At 37.4% G+C, this 17,132-nt stretch overlaps 2 protein-coding genes across 2 annotated transcripts in view; one reads left to right on the plus strand and one right to left on the minus strand.

Moving 5' to 3' along the window:
• MTBP (MDM2 binding protein) overlaps positions 1-3,770 on the minus strand; it is a 31,217-nt gene extending 27,447 nt beyond the window's left edge. The window contains exons 1-5 of the mRNA XM_067290206.1: positions 3,693-3,770; positions 2,864-2,944; positions 1,195-1,268; positions 951-1,096; positions 393-451 (exon numbers count right to left, since the gene is read on the minus strand). Of these exons, the coding sequence (XP_067146307.1) occupies positions 393-451; positions 951-1,096; positions 1,195-1,268; positions 2,864-2,944; positions 3,693-3,762 (430 nt within the window). The 5' untranslated portion in view covers positions 3,763-3,770. The remainder of the gene's footprint in view (positions 1-392; positions 452-950; positions 1,097-1,194; positions 1,269-2,863; positions 2,945-3,692) is intronic.
• Positions 3,771-3,903: 133 nt separating this feature from the next.
• The window catches only part of MRPL13 (mitochondrial ribosomal protein L13), a 35,704-nt gene continuing 22,475 nt past the window's right edge, over positions 3,904-17,132 (plus strand). The window contains exons 1-4 of the mRNA XM_067290207.1: positions 3,904-3,975; positions 4,449-4,572; positions 8,286-8,379; positions 10,046-10,106. Of these exons, the coding sequence (XP_067146308.1) occupies positions 3,949-3,975; positions 4,449-4,572; positions 8,286-8,379; positions 10,046-10,106 (306 nt within the window). The 5' untranslated portion in view covers positions 3,904-3,948. The remainder of the gene's footprint in view (positions 3,976-4,448; positions 4,573-8,285; positions 8,380-10,045; positions 10,107-17,132) is intronic.

Genomic DNA, 17,132 nt, shown 5'->3' on the forward strand with positions numbered 1-17,132 from the left:
ATCTGAATCCAATAGATCTATGCTCCTTTAGAGCTTTTTGCCATGAAGTTGCATGGTTGCATGTTGAGTTTCGCATTGCTTACTGTCTCTTACTACTTTGGTGCCATTTGAGATCGAAAAATTAGTTAAGCAGTTAACTATTTTAATGTCTTGGGAAATACAACCTTCCAAAACCATGAACAGCAAACTCTGTAAGCTGGAGCCAGGCCAGTCATACTTAAGTTCCTTAATAAACCACTTTTAAGGGCTGCGTACAAGCGGATTCAAAAGGCAAACCAATGTCTTGATTTTTTTTCCATTTGACTATGATTTTACCAACTGAGTTGTCTGAGTAATAACTAACAACACAAATATAAACTCAGAGATTGGTCCTTTGTTTTAAAAGAGCTTACCTGGGGCAGGCAGTTTATCAGCTAACTGATGCAGACTTTCTGCAGCTTCATCATAGATACTGAAAATGAAGAGCAACATGGTTGGAAAAAAAAAAAAAAGTAATTTAGAAACAAAAAGTTACAAGCAATAAACACTACCTGATGTAAATACTCTACATCTTTAAAATTCTCCACAAACATAATACCTAGGCAATAAGATACACTTATCTCCCATTTTACTGAGGCAGAACTAAGCTAAATGACCTCAGAACAAATTGCAATAAAACTGGAAGCAGGAGCCAAGACAGTCTGCTTTTTCTTAGCAGGAAGCTTCTTTTTTGTATATACAACTGTCAGAAGTTATGATTTTTGTAGAATAACAAAAGCTTCCTCTGTAGCTAAGAAAATTAAAGCAATGTAAAACAAATCATAACTATTTTTAGTGGTAGAAGAGGACTGTTCACGGTTAACTATTGCTTTGGTAATAACTTGTGTTTGTTGAATTTTCTCAGTTTCCTTGGGCTTTTACTGTTAAACGTCAAATTACTTTACTTTCACTGAAAATAATAATACGCATACTCAGTCATAGACAGTGACTCTCTGCTGTTGTTGTCGTCTTCCTCAAAATTCTGTATAGCTCCCAGACATTCATCGATACTTGTTTGGAGCAAATTTTCATTTTTCTGTGCATCAAAATTTATTTCCTCCCAGTCAGGACTGCAGAACTAATCAGAGTAAAAAGAGTTTTGAATATCACAGTATTAACTTGGATTAGAGACAGACAGAGAGCTGAGGAACATACATTCTGAAAAATCTTGCTTACCTGATAATAACCACATATAATATGACTTGCAAAATACCATTTCTTTCCACCTGGAATACCAGCCACTGAACATGCTAAAAAGAGAGCAAATTTTTTTGAAATTATTTGAAATAAAAAATACTCTACAATCTATTCTTCCTATTTTAATTACTGTCTCTGTTGAAAGAATTCCAATGAATCATTTTAGTGGTGATCTTACTGCACCGTGCCGGCAAGAAATTGAGGTAACTCAGTCAAACTGTACGTGGATTTTCAGAAAAACTCTGGTATTTTTTCCTTATTAATGAAACTTATAAGGAGGAATAACCACAGATGGTATTGCCACGGCTTATTTTTGATAATTTCAGCCACTTTTTTACTTAAATACCTAGCTATGTTATGTGGTTATGCCTACTATTGCCTAAATTGGTTAAAAAAAGTCAACAAAGGAAGCAAATGCACAGTAGATTTCCCACGTAAGACCACTGTCATTTCCATTCATATCAAGCTAAACTGAACAGTTCGGAAACAGAGGATGAAAACATGCACAAAAAAAAGATTACCTACACAAAAGTCAGTTAGGACCAAAAATCCTAGAATTCAGCTAAATTTTCACAGAATTCCTGATTTGAATGGATTGAGCTTAAACTATCAACACTGGAATACCACATTTGCATCTTATATATTTTTCAAACTTTTTAATGTGCCACAATGACTTAAGATCTACCTTCTTTTGACATCATAATTAAGATCTAAAATATATTAAGGTTTAGCTAAGTGTCTACCTATTAATGACCCTCTCTGACTGTTAATAGATAAGAAAGCTTTTGATCTTTACTCCATTTTGAGCAATAAGGCTCTTCACTTCCAGCAGTTGCCGCATACCTGAACTGAATCACAACTTTCACAAAATGAGATGCTGTCTGATGCTTTCTCAACATTTCTACGAAATAAAAGCACAGAAGTAGAAAAGAACATAACATTCCCGCCTTAATGAAGTCATTGGTTCCCTCAGAGGGATCACAATTAGATGACAGCTGTGACAGTGAGGTGAGCATTAACAGCTCAACACTAGACATCCAAACCAAGTGACAAACTAATCAGTTAATTTTCAAACTAAGAAAGTATTAAAGTTAAAAAAAAAAAACCAAAAAACAACTAAAAAGCACCAAAGCAGGTCTTTAGAAATCTCTTTTAAGAAGATAAAAATATTTAATAAATTTCCAGTAATTAGGTTTCTGAATGCTTACCCAACAGACAAATACTACCTCTACTGAAATAAGTTTAGACACAAAGAATAATTATAAGTCTGGGATGAGATCACAGGAGCAACAAAAATCTTGGGCATGAAAATATCAACTCCCCACCACGTGTGTAGCAAGCCCTTTTCTACTCTTACTTGGTATTAAAGTGTGTCGACATTTGTCAGAAAGCCAACCTCTCAAGAGCTTTACTTTCATTTTTGGTGTCCAGTACACTTAACCATCTCTTGACCTCTCGGTTCTTGAAGTTAAGTCAGTTCTCTATAAAAACAGTAGTAGCAACAGCAGCCCTGCCTGCAGGTTTAGGCATCCTGCAGAACTGACAGTTTCCTCAAGTTTTTGACTTGTTTCACCCAGATGCACAAATTTGCCTTGGGACAAGACCTCAATAACATTTGTCTTACGCTATTGTACGTTGCTATACTTACCTGGAAACGCACTTACATCTGCATTTACAGGTGAACTACAGTTTTCTTTCAGGAGATCGCAAACATGTGCAGCAGTCACCCCTGAAAGAAAAAAAGTTTCTTCAACCTACTCAAATACAAAATTAAAATCTTGCTTTCTTGCAAATGGAGCGTAAAGTGCAGGTTAATATGCCAAGCTCAGTGTAAAAACATCGATGCCAACCACTGATTTTTCAGAAGGTTCAAGAGGCGAGGTTTTGATGAATCTAGTTAAACTCCTGTGTGTCTCCAGAAGGTTCCACACAGTTAATATCAATGTTGCAATGAAACACAGAAATACTGAATTTCTAAGGGGTTAGATTGTTAGAGGCCCTTACTCTGACAGAAAAGGGTTTTAATAAGGTAGAAATCAAGAAAAAACTGAAGTGGAGCCAGCATGATGTCTTCTGAGTGCAGGTCCTTGACCAGTAAGCTTTTTTAAAAAACCAAAACAAACAAAAAGAACAACAACTCCTCATTAACCACACAGAGGTGTGTTGGGGACGAAGGGCCCCAGCTGCCCGGACTGAAGCGCCGGACCGAGGCCGCGGCGCCCGCAGGTGCCTCCGGGAGGTTTTTCCCGGGGCTGCAGCGCGGCCCCTTCCCGGGCGCAGGCCGCTCGGCGCGGGGCCGTTTCGGCGCGGCCCCTTCCCGGGCGCAGGCCGCTCGGCGCGGGGCCGTTTCGGCGCGGGGCCGTTTCGGCGCGGCGTTATCCCAAGGCGCGGCGCAGGCGCCCCCTCCCCGGCCGCTACCGCGCCGCCGCCTCCCTCAGGAGGAGCCGCCATGTCCCCCCCGCCCCCCGCGGCGGTACCTGCAGCGGGCGCCGCCGCGCCGCCGGCCCTGCGCTCCTCCCAGCGCAGCAGCAGCACGTAGCGGTCCATGGCGGCCGCCGCCGCTCCAACAGCCCCGCGCCGCCGCCCTCGCGCCGCCCCTCGCAGCGCCGCGCCGCGCTTCCGCTTCCCGCTTCCCGCCTCCCGCCTCCCGCCGCCGGCCGCGGCGCCGCGCTTCCTGCCTCCCCCGCCCCGCCCCGTCCCCTCCCGTCCCGACCCGACCCGACCCGGGCGGCCATGGCCAGCTTCACCAAGGCGGCCCAGGTGAGCGCGGCCCGGCCGGCCTCGGCGCCGCGGGGCCGCAGCGAGGGCGAGCGGAGCGGAGCGGAGCGGGAGCGGGAGCGGGAGCGGGCCCGTCCCGGCGGGGCCTGCGTGGAGCGCGGCGGGGCCGGAGGGCGAGCTGAGCCCTCCGCGGGGGGGCCGGGCCTCAGTTCGGGCCGGCGGCAGAAGAGCTCCGCTTTTGACACCCCCCCCAAAAAAAAATAAAAAAAATAAAAGCCCGGAGTTACCTTCACACTGCCATTATCACTGTTCACGTTACAAGCACTTACAAGTTAGTGCGACACGTTAAACGTATTGCAATATATAATAGTCTCTTCCCTTGAAAATTTATTCAGAGAGGGTGTAATCGAGTATTTATTTATTGTTATATCTTGATATGTAAAAAAATGCGTTGGGGTTTACTTGTGGCAGCGTGCTCGTTTCGCTGTGTTAAGCGCCAGCTCTCGTTCCCTCAGCAATGGGCGACCTTCGCCAGGGCCTGGTACCTGCTGGACGCGAGGATGCAGCCGCCAGGCAAGATAGCGGCTGTGACCGCGGTGAGGCTCGAAGGCAGGCACAAACCGATCTATCACGCGCTGAGTGAGTACTGCCGTAGACAGAAGCGACTGGGCTGTGCTTCGCTGGTTTCTTCTGACTTCAGTTTTAAAATCAAGCCTGGTTTATAAGGTTGTGTTTTTCAAGCCTTTGTAGAAGTCTCCGTTTTCCTTCTCATCTTCAGCCTTTATTCCTCTCTACAGCCTTACGTTGGCACTTTTGCCAACCTGTATAAAGCTTATTTCTAATTATTTATTTGTTTATTTATTTCCTTTTAATAGTTGTGTTATAATGCACTTGTGCTCCCATTTTCCTAAAAGCTTGAAATGTGTTTCTTTTCATTTATTTTAAACATAAAAATTTAACTTTCAGCACACGTAATGAAATGATTACAGGATTCTTGTTTAAATGTTCTGAATAATACCTTTCAACGTATAGCTGCAAAACACCACAGAATCCTGGAGCAATTCTTAATTCTGCATAAGATGCAGATAAGTCCCGTATTCTTGAGAAGCCTGGAACCTGTATGTGATTTCCAAATGGTAGATGTAATCATTGTTGAAAGATGTCTTTTTGTTTAAATGAAAAAATTGTTTTGGTTATCTCCAAATTGGAAGATTCAGCAGTAAAGACCTTGTCTTTGATCTTGTGTATTATTTGTACTACCATAGTGCCTATCTCCCTGTGATAAGTAATAAAAAGGTGATCCTTACTCAAAATACTAAAATTGATGGTAAAATATTTGCTGTAATGCTCATGCAAACTTTTCAAGAGATGTTGCTGAAACACAAATGGAGCATTAAACTTCTGCTCTTACATGTAGAATGTACATAATAAAATTAATCTTGATCTAAATTTCAAAATAAAAGGTATTATATGTAGTGTTCTCAAGATTATTTAAAAACACAAATTCTACTTTCGCAAAATGTTTTTTATCCACAAGATGTCACTGGAGACTAAGGCTGTTTAAAAATTAAAGCAGACAGTGAGAGGAAATGTTTTTGATTGTCCTCTGGAAAAGATCTTTGGTCATTCACTTTTATATTCTTTAAGTTATAAAATCCTGGGAAGTTATTTCAAGGATAACTCTGTTTGGTCTAAAGCATTCCATAAATCAGTACCAAATGCATTATACCTATTTACTATACTTACGAAGTATGAAAGTAGAGATTAATCTCAAATATTGGTGTTGAACAGACTGCTACTATTAAAAGACAGTTTGTACTCTGTAAGAGAGCAGAGTATATGTGAATTTGTGGTTGATGTATTCAGTTATTTCAAACTAACAAGAAATATTTTAGTATCTATGAGAGAGCAGTTCCTTAGATGCAATAACACAGATTTTTTTTTTAATTAGGTACAAGGACATCATTATTCTACAAAACCATTATTTCACTTATTGTTTTGAAAAGTGTGGGGAACTAAATTTAAGCTATGGGTAGGAAAGGAAAGAAATTTGATTTTATGTACATTTGCCTTCTGTTTTAAGGGTAGTCTTCCATTGTTCTCTGAAGTATCACGATTTTAGATGCTGTTGAACCAAATGCCTTAAATAAGGTGATACAACTTGTCATTTGTGGAGTTTCGACCTGGACTTTCAGATTTCTTCAGCATGTCTCCTTCTTGTCACCCTGCCTCTTTCCCTTGCATCCTGTCTTTTTGAGCAGCTTGACAATACAGCATCAAAAATAGTGGCTGAGTGAGCCAGATTTGCCAAAATATGGGCAGCCTGGTTCTTTATGTTGGATTGTCAGTAAGTACAGGTGAACCTGTTACGTTGTTTGGGCAGTATTTGCTGCTCAAACAGCTGATCTCTGCATCCTTGAAGGAGAAGACTAGGCTGGAGTCCTGCAAGCCAGATCTGGTGCAGGTGTCATTCTAGTTTGCAATGTTAGCTTATAACGGCTAGAAGAAAAGTTAAGACTTGCCTTAAAATGAAAAATTTGGCATGTAGGTTGTCGGTCTTGTGAGCTAGCATTTGACAATATGATGCCTACCTTCGATCAGAATTTAGTCCTTGATTAAAACATATGTACCTGAATCATGTGTTTTTTACTGTGATGTAAGAATTACTGAAAATTTATAAATCTTCATTTTCAAAATTATTTTTCTTGATATAGAATGGAATTACCGTGGTGGCTTACATAGTGTTTCACCTGAGGAGGTACAAAACATATGCTATATGTAATGAATAGTATGTAGCATAATAAGATGTACTGGCCTTATTTTTGTGTATTTGTTGAGAAAGTATACTTTATAAAAGAACAATTCAATATTATGGCGTGAAAATAGTCTAAAAGAAGAGTTTTCTTACATGATTTTTTGAATGTTTTTCAAAAATAGCGTGCAATTTGACTGTGTTTTTGCATACAGTAAGGTTTTTTTTACTTTCTTCCTATTGAGTGCAGTCATTCCTGAGATGGTGGGAGCAACACTGTTTAAGAAACAAGTGGAGAATAATGTATTAACTTGAAATTTCAAAGGAGACCTTAGTTATACATAAACTTGATCTACTTTAAAGAGAACAGGTTGCACTCACTATTCACGCAGGGTGTATGTATCCCAGGTAATTTTTCTGTTGGCTCTTTATTGATCGTAACTGGTCTATCAGTGTACAGAATTGTTAATTCAGTATTTATTCAAGTGGAGAACCGTTGGCAAGAGTTACCTTAGATTCACCTATTCTGTCATCTTCCCAGCTAAAGAAGAAACCAAAAAATGCACAAAATCTAATCAGATCTCAGCTCCCTATCAAATTCGTCTATACACAAACTTCTTTTTAGGAGGGATCTGCCAATGATGAATGGCTGCATCACAAAAGACAAATTGAAGCTGTGCTGCTGTGCTCGCAGTGTAACTGTAGTTGGGAGTAAGGCTGTAAAGGAACACCAGATTATAAAAGGGCAGAAAACTTAAATAGTATGTGAAACCTGCACTGAAGATCAAGACGATTACTTTTAAAATGAAAAACTACATCTTTTTTCTAAAGATATTTTTGAGATAGTAAAGTTTGTATTAGTATTTTATTGGTAAAGAAGGTCTGCTGAAGTAACTACTGCTGGCAAGGTATTGCTGTTAGAATGTAGATTCTGCATTTAAAAAACTATTGATGTGAAAGTTGCTGATATAAGAGGAAAAATATTGAACATATCTGTATCTGCTGTAACATTCACTGTTGCTTGACTCTGAGAATGTTTTTGCCCAGCTGTTAACTTTTACTTGAAATCTCTTTGTTTCCTATTTATATTTAGACCTAGGCTGTGATTATTTAGTAGAATTATTTTACTTATCCAGAATATTCAGTCTTCTGGTAAACATTGTTAAGGTTTTATAAGAAAGCCAAAATTAAACAACAACATTAAGTATGTGTAGAATTGACCTTTACTTTTTTTTATACGGAGTTTTTGAAGTATAAGTGCATATGCAACATAATATGTTGAATAAAATAATACACTTGCCTGTAAGCCAGACTTACAGATCTTATGTGAATAATTGCAATGGTTTAATTATCTAGTCTGATGGTATTTTACCTGCTTCACCTTCCTTCTAACTTGAGAGTCCTAAGAAAAATAATAATGAAGTTGGTATTTAAGTATAATTTTGGATGGAGTGACTCAGAAGGCTCAATCTTTCCATTTGAGCTTTATGAAATGTGTATGTATGTGCTATTATTTATGTATTGTGCATTTTACAGCTATTATTTTTGTTAGTTACTCCTGTGGTTCTCTTAATATTTTCCACTAATTTCTATCTTGTAGGTGACTGTGGAGATCATGTTGTCATAATAAATACAAGGCATATTGCCTTTTCTGGTAACAAATGGGAACAGAAAGTATACTCTTCACATAGTGGGTAAGTGTTAAATCACTTTTTAATGAACATTCCAATGAGTTAGCACTAAAATTCATCCTCTGTTTTCTTAATAGTTAATATCTTTTGTAGCGTGTTGATTCAAAAGGTTTAGCTCCTTACATGTTTTGTTTTGTGTTTGTGTGTATTAAGATGTTCAAAAAGGATGCAAACCTTTCTTTGCAGTGTATATTGTTAGGTAAATAATCAGACTCACAAGAAGTCAGAGCAATGGAGTGAGTTAACAAATTCGGTGAGCCATGTTATTTTGTGTGGAGAGGAACCCAAAGATCAGGACTATCTTTTTACCAAGCAGTAAAAGATATTCCTCTCATCACTGCACATTTAAGATATATACAGACATCAGCTTCAATTATGTTACCATACTTAACAGCAAGTATCAAAACTGACATATAATTGAATCAGAGAATAAGAAAAAAAAGAAAGAAAAACTAACATGTACTTAGTGTTGATAGGGTTGGATCTCAGAGATTTAAATTTCTCCTAAAATTAGTAAGAAATGAGATACTTTCAAGACATATGGATGTATATAATATTGTAATAATATTGCATAATACAATATTATGACAGACATAACTTGTTTATAGCTGGAATTAGAATAATCAATTAAGTCAAATAAAAACAGTTGCTCCTATTTCGTATGGCGATAACACTATATAATTAATCTCTAAGTGTTAAAATGTATGCAGTTGGGAGATGAATAAGCAATGTTGAGAGAGCTAATTTTGCTAGTACTGATGTTTCAGTCCTGAAGCTTTTGTAGAATTGCTGAAAAGTTCTTGTTCAAAGTTGATGGAAATTAACAGATTTTTCTTCCTCCCTCACCCCTGTCACTACTTGAAACTGGCATACAAGTATTTTGTGAAAAGCACTAGTGTAAGTAGCTAGATTGGTTTTGAATAAGTGAAAGGAATTGTACAGCTAAAATAAGTATGTAAATCTGTGTAGCTCCCTATGTGGAGATGTTTTAACAGATGTTGGGCTTATTTGCGTTCACGTAGGTTGGTTCCTATTAATGTAATTAAATTAAAATTAAGCCCAGCTTTATCTGACATCTGTGTAATCTCTTGCACCACTGTATCATTTAAAGTATATATTTAAATGTGAATTAGCACAATTTCATCAAATCACAAAGACCTTTAAAAGGTAGACACCTTCCACTACACTTTTATTTACATGAAGTCATGTTTTATTGCTGTAGATATGCCAAATCATGGTAAAGCATGGCTAAAATATTAAGAAAATAATAAGTAGTATTCAAAATGGTTATCTCATGTACATCAGCCCCAGTCTGATTGTCAGTTGATCATCTCGAATATTTTGAAATTTTGTATATCTTACTCCCATTGTATTCTATAGCTGAGGTGGTATATTTAACAACACATCCATCTGCCTGTGAAATAATAATCCTTCAGTACTCAAGTGAATTAATAAAGAACTACAAATAGCTATAAATGGTTCCAATCTTAGATACTTGGCAGAAAAGACTTCTAATATAAAGTAGTTGTTGGCCTCGTGAAAACTTCCTTTTTTGAGGGCTTATAATAAGACACATAGTAAGGCTGTTTTTTAAGATACAGTGATATTTGTGTTAACATCACGCTTGAGCATATAGCCTTAATTCTGTATGTTTGTTTTGTTTTTCTAGATATCCTGGTGGTTTCAAACAAGTGACAGCAACTCAGCTCCATATGAAGGATCCAACTGCTGTAAGTGTTTCTCCTCCTTCCCTCTCATTTTTGCAGTTTGGTTTGTTTTTATTTAGTTAGTTCTCCTAAAGAAAAGGGATGCAATTACCAGCATGTCTAAAGCTAATTTATAAACATTCTACAAACAGCTGTTTTGCTTGTGACAGTGTATTTGTAAGCAGTGTGTTTTGAGATTAGATTGTAGCTTGTGCACTTTCTTGATTCTTCCATGCTGTGCAAATGGGCAAATCAAGATTCATTTCCTTCACTCACTTTTGTCTGATTGACTTGCTTTTCGTTTCAGAGATCTAACCTTTCTTATAAATTAACCAACCCAAGTTAGACTTAGCCAAGCTGTACTTCAGCTTAATGACCCGCTACTTTCTTAAAAGCTAGCAGGAATAAAGCTGATCTTAAAAATGTGAGGAAATACATCTGTCTTTTTCTACCAGTAAATTTCAGCTGTAAGTTTTTTTCAGATGTTCTGTTTAATCTTCTCTGTGACGCTGTATACTCGTGGTCTATGAGAGAGCGGGAAATGGTGATTACGCTGAACTTAAGCATCTTTAGTAACTGTCTGTATTAGACAGTATTAGTAGTGTTGATGTGTTTATTACTGATTAAAAAAATAGGGTACTAGAGAAGAACTTTTTTTTCCCTTTTTTGAAATGTTGACTTATACCAATACAAAATTCTGAAAAGGTCATATTTTCCCTTTTACTAGGATTTTGAATCCTCAGCATTGGAGGATTGGATTCTCTGCGTGCCAGTGTTTTAGGATGATATGAAGCCCACTGAGGTTAAGATTTGTATGTTTGCTTTTGACTTCCAGATGCTTTGTCTTAGGTCATCTTATATATGGAATACTAGAAATACTTCCTCCTTTTCCTAGAGAATTTATATCTGCTGCAAAATTCTTGTTTTTTATCAATGATGTTTTATCTGTGATTTGGAAATCCCAGTTTATTCCAAGATTCTTTTTTACAAGACATTGTACAAGTACAGAATAAAAAAGCAGTCTCTGCAAAATGAATTTGCTTGTTTTTTTTGTTTGGTTTAGTTTAGTAATATTTTTATTTAAAAATGAAATGGTGAAATAAAATCCCATGGTTCAATATTTCTTTGTGGAAAATTTCAAAACACCTGAAGTGCTTTTGAGAGCAGGCTCTAGCATAGTTGTAATTTTGTTTTGAAATTACCAGTAGTTTCATGTCTAAAATGGATTCTTCAACCTTTTTATTTGTGCTTCAGCTAGAAGCTGTACACTGGGAGGCAGTGTAACACAACTTGTTTGGTAGGCCCCGAGAATTGGATGTTCTATAAATTACCTTTTGGCATTCGTTCTGAAATACTTTTTTTCTTGCCAGACTCGTAGATGAATTTCTCTGGAAACAGAGAAGGATTAAATGCATTGCCAATAGTTAAAACATGTTGGACAGAGACTCAGCAAATGGTGATGTGGCTAAAGACTTGGTTTAATTTAGCAAGAGAAACTTTTTTTAACAGAATTCTGAAGAGCCCTTTAGCAGTTAACTCTTTCATTCTATTCAAGACAAAGTGTTTGGATGTGTCTCTCATAAAGGTATCTGATACATATTTTGTGTCATACTATAAATAATAGTGGTGGATGGTCATTTGGCATGACATACTCTGTGTATATGCAGTTGTTATGGTTTTTGACTTGCAAGTGATTTTATGGCTAGAAACATTTGTTTACTAGTTGAACTGTTCTGGTGTGACATACATCAAGACGTGATAAAGGTGGAAATTATGATGGTGCTTTATTAAGCTTATTTTTAGAACTAACTATTAAAGTTGGTACAGAAGAAGGATTGCTGTGAAGCAGGCCAGTGCCTAGTCTAAGTAGCATTTGGATCCTCAAAATATGATATAAATGATGCATAGTTATTGTAGAGGCTTTATATACCAGTTTATTTTACTTTTTTAAATTTAAAATGGACTTTTTTTTTAAACTACGTTAAATCCAATTTCTGTGAAGCCAGTGGAATTAGGTAGGTTGTAGGAGACAGAATATATCTTTTTTGGGAATCAAGATCTTACTTCTGTAAAGCATTGTTTTCATTCCAGAGGCTAGTACTTTTTCTCTGTCCTAATTCCTGTAATCTCCTGCTAGTTCATCTTGATAGTTCTTTATTAGATGAGTCAACACTATTCTTGGAAATAATGATGTTATAGAAATTAAGTCATTAAATTAATGGAAGAGGCTACTTGCAAAGAAAAGGATCTTGACATAAAACCGGCTGTAAACTTGTGTGGATTTTGCAATGGATGTGACAGTTTCCAGTTTATGTAAGAAATAGATTTAAACTTGTAAGATACTCCATGTACACGTACAGTATTACTCTAATGCTGTTTAGCATTATCTTTAATTACATCCATCTAAATTCAAACACGCAAATCCAAATATAAATATTTTTTCATTACAATTTCATTTAAATGTGGTTTCTAGGATACAGATAGACTTGTTTTAGGAAAAGCTGGTACACAGCTAATAATTAAAACAGTGGGTTATAATGAGTAATTTGATGCAAAGTAATACGGTGTACGTTTGCATGCAGGGCTGAAAGTCATAACTACAGTTGTCAGAATTTAGACCTATTTACTGCAATATAGTTGTATGATCATCCTTGATCTTTTCTAGTTCCTTCAAAAGGTACCAAGACAGAGATGGATGATGATCTGATGATTTCACTTTGTGTAGATGGACCTCAACCTATTTATCTTACTAACTTTGGAATTTTGTTTGCCTTGAAGATAGTAGTTAGCATTCAATAAGGATATGAGCTAAATGTTGAAAGTGCATGCACAATTTTTCTGTAGGATCCTAGGATGATTCAGGTTGGAGGGGACCTCAGGAGATCTCTAGTCCAACCTCCTGCTCAAAGCAGGATCAGCTCCTAGGTCAGACCAAGTTGTTCAAGCCATTATCCAGTCTGGCCTTGAAAGCTTCTAAGGACAGCCTCTCTGGGCAACTTTTTCCAATGGTTGACTTCTTTTTATTTATTATTCTTTTCAATTCAGAAGAAAGTATGCATATTAAAGGTATTTAATCTCAGGTGTATAATTTTGTTTCCTGTGAGCTAGACAAAATGTTATTATTGTTTCCGCTTTTAAGTATCTTTTATGTTCGTATGGGACAGTGGATATAAAATGCATAGTTGCTGCATAGTTGACATTTTATATAGGATGTGTAATTCCATGTTCATTGTGCTGATTTTTTCAGCTCTTTGGAAAGTTTTGTTTTCGTGGAAAGGTAGAAGCACTGCCAAAAAGATTTTCAAAGTAAACATGCTAGCACATTTTTACCTTCAGAATCTTTGATTTCCTGCATATGTGCGAGTGGGTCTAAAATTTCTGATGTTTGCTGTTGTCTGTTACTCTGGAGAATAGCAGAGAATGGCTCTCTTCTATTGGACTTGGCCAGACTTTTTCAAGGAGTGTTTAATGAAGGAAAAAAATCAGCTTTTTTATGCTCCAGCCTTTCTTTCTCTGAGTTAGATTTAGTGTAAATTCCTGGACCACCCACAGACTAGGGTATTAAATATGTTCTTTAGGTGCAGCATGATAATAGCTTGTTGCTGTAGTTTGAAACCATCTCTCTGTTTTTCAGGTTTATACAATTTTAATATTCTTTATGCTACCACTACTCCTTTAGGAGCAGCATTAATTTTCATTGTAGGCTGCTAAGACAAATCTGTTCGAAAACTTGGATGTGTTTTCTTTTCCAAGAGAGAGCCTTTCAAAAATAAAGGAAACAGTGAAACCTTTTTATTTGAGATGCGGGTGTTTGAAATGCACAGAAGCTTGGGGTTTTCTTTTTTTCCTTTTTTTAATAATATCTGCAGAAGTCTTGTTTAGCTGGATAAATGCTGATCGGTGTGAGACCAATATTTTCAAAATTAGGCTTCTAAGTGCTTGATGTGAGAAGACTAGAAGATATACTTTTAACTGTCATAGATTTGAGAGGGTAAAAAAAAAAAGCGAATTTGGCTACTGCCAAATACTCAGTAAGATAACTGGCTTGTGCGATACGCAGGGGCTCTATTGCCTCTGACAAAGAAATAATGGACAATAACTATTCAGAATGAATGCTACCTGCTAAGTAAGATTATTAAGGAAGCCAGGGTAACTCAGTGGAAACTGTGAGGAAGCTTCTGGGGGTGTCAGTGTTGTTCAGCTGCTGGCACTGATATGAAGGGGCTTAAAACATTCTAATTCTGCTTTTGAATGCTCTTTAGCAACTGCTTGCATGTATTGACTTGTCATTATAGCAGCAGAATAACGACCTTTGAAGAAAAACTTGGACAGAAAACATGGTTAAACCTTGCTGTTGATATTTGAAAGCCTCTTTTCTTTGCATCAGGGAAAGCAAGGGATAGTTGGTTGAATAATATGCACGTCCTAAAGGTCTGTTAATAAAACACCGCATAGAATTTTCTTTTATGACTGTGGGATAGGGAATGTTTTTTAATTAAGTAGAACAAAACTTGAAAGCCCGGATTAGTAGGGGCACAGAAGTTAGTATGGCATGGAGGCGAGAATACTGTTATGGAATCTGGTATCTTAAAATTTCTTAGTGCTCTTAATAAGACTTAGAGCTGGCTTGATCCGTTGCTTCCTAATGGATAAAAATAAACACTATTTTGTTTAAAAAAAAGTCTTGCTCCCATTTCTTATTTGGGACCTGGATCTGCAAGGCACTGATATTCATTCAAAGAATACATTATACTTTTAAGTTTTTAAGTGCTGAACAGTAGTGAAAAGCAAAATGGCATGCAATAAAAGTTTAATTCACCTATGGCCAAATTATTCCTATTGCAATATTAAGTACATTCATTTTTGCTGTATTACTCATATAGCTGTCAAAGGCAGAATGGTGAAGGTCTATGTATCCTTACATAACTTTAGTGAAAAGAACAGTATTGTATACAAAACAGACCAAGAACTGGTAGAAGGAAGATATAGCATCACACTGTAATTCTGGGTAATTGATATATCTCCTGAAATTCTTCCTGTTTTTTTCTGTATGCCCAGCAATTAATCACTTTTTGTCCTTTTCTGGAGTGGCCATGTCCTCCTCATGTTCTAGAATTACTTCCTAGCAATTACTGAACTTATCTGAGCCATTATGGTAGATTTTCTTCTGGAACTTTGGCCACTTATTTTGTACTTTTCAGGCCTGGGAGTGGTATCTCCTTCTTTAAAGTATGTTTTATCTGGCAGAAATTCTTTCCCAGGAACTGGTCTCTATAAGCATGGCCTTCAATTTGCACAGGAGCCAAAGTCATAGGAGCCATATATTTTTTTTAATTTGTTCATACTCAGAAAATATGTAGAGATAGTAGTAAAGGACTGAAAATGCCAGAATTTTACTAGAGTTGCCTTTAGAGTATTTTCCTTTTCTATTTGCTCTTTAAGTAAATTGAAAACTCTAAAAATACAGCTCTGTGTGGCAGTGTGATTAAAAGCATGTTTCTGCTTGAATATGTAAATTAGCCAACTAGGAAAAAAGGTATTGAAATATTAGAGAAGATAATCGTAACTACAGCCAAAAGGAATTTTGTAATTCCAGTGCTTTAAAAATCCCCAAATCTTAATGCTCTCGTGTCTGTTAAGGAGTTATACATGTGACAGCAGACGTCTTTACCTGACAGAGATGTCATGGCCTTTATAAATGGGAGTGAATATTTATGAGGATGTGGAATTTTACTGGTTACTGGTAGCAGAGGTAAAGGACTGGGGAGAGGAGGCGGTGGGAATCCACAAACAACTGAATAAATTGTGAAGTTGTACTAATTAGTTTTGAACTCTGATCAAGTTTGCAGTGAGAAATGTGAGTAGATCCCTTTGCCAATAAGAAATCCCACTGAAATCACTTTTACCTCTCATGTAAAATTAAGCTCTTGTTATTTTAGAAGTCTAAAATAAACATAATCACACAGAAAGCATTAATAGGAATTGTCTTGTATTCGAAGGGTATTACTGACATATAGAACTTTTTTTTTTTTTTCATTAAAGAAACAGCATGATCTATTGTTTTCAAGGAGCGCTGAATCTGGGTTTGGATTTTGCTTGAGCTCAGCAGCAGAGTTTTTCTTGCAATTCCATGGCTTTCTCTTTAGGTTTTGTTTATTTTTAGTAATGCTCAACCATGTTCAGGTAATAGAAGAGTGCTATTGTAGCTAACTTAACAACCTATAAATACTGCTTGCTGATATTGCCTTTTATGTTAGGCTAGCTTACCAGAGTAGCAAAAGCAGCCCATACAACGTTAAGCCTGTCCTTTACCAGCTTCTTTGACTTGTCATCAAAATAGTTAGCATGAAATTTTGACTGTAGGCAAAGTTTTGGGCAAGGAGCTGAATGTAAGCTCAGTCTTTTCTGGAGTTTCTAGCATTTGGGGCTGCTTTGGCCCACAGCAAGATCTTTTGAGGGCGACGTTGCAACAAAGGAAGCTTGAGGCTTTCCAGCACTATCTTCTCTGCCCTGGCTCCCCACATGGCTTTCTGTTATGTGCTTTGAAGTAAACTACCTTGAGTTTTCACTTTTTCACTTTTTCACTGTGAGGATGACAGAGCAGTGGAACAGGTTGCCCAGAGAGGTGGTGGAGTCTCCTTCTCTGGAGATATTCAAAACGCGCCTGGATGCAATCCTGTGCAACGTGCTCTAGGTGACCCTGCTTGAGCAGGGGGGTTGGACTAGATGATCTCCAGAGGTCCCTTCCAACCTCAGTGATTCTGTGATTCTGTGAGTTGCTCAATGTTAAGGGCCTTGTAAATTCACACTCCAGCTTACTTAGCAGCATGCCTATTTGGCTTTTTAAAAATCCCAAGTAATAGTTTATTTTCTTTTTCTCTTCTTCTTCTTCTTCTTGACCAAAGTGAATAAGCTTGAGGGGAAGAAGAGGTAAATCTGCCTTTGACCGATTCCAGCAAAGAAATGATGTTCTGCTGCAGGTTAGGTGAATTGACCACTGGGTGTAAAGGGTGTATGAAGTCAGTTTGGGGCTTTGCCCTCTGTCTCTTG

The sequence above is a fragment of the Apteryx mantelli genome, chromosome 2 (genome assembly GCF_036417845.1).
Source record: "Apteryx mantelli isolate bAptMan1 chromosome 2, bAptMan1.hap1, whole genome shotgun sequence".
NCBI classification, from domain to species: Eukaryota; Metazoa; Chordata; class Aves; order Apterygiformes; family Apterygidae; genus Apteryx; species Apteryx mantelli.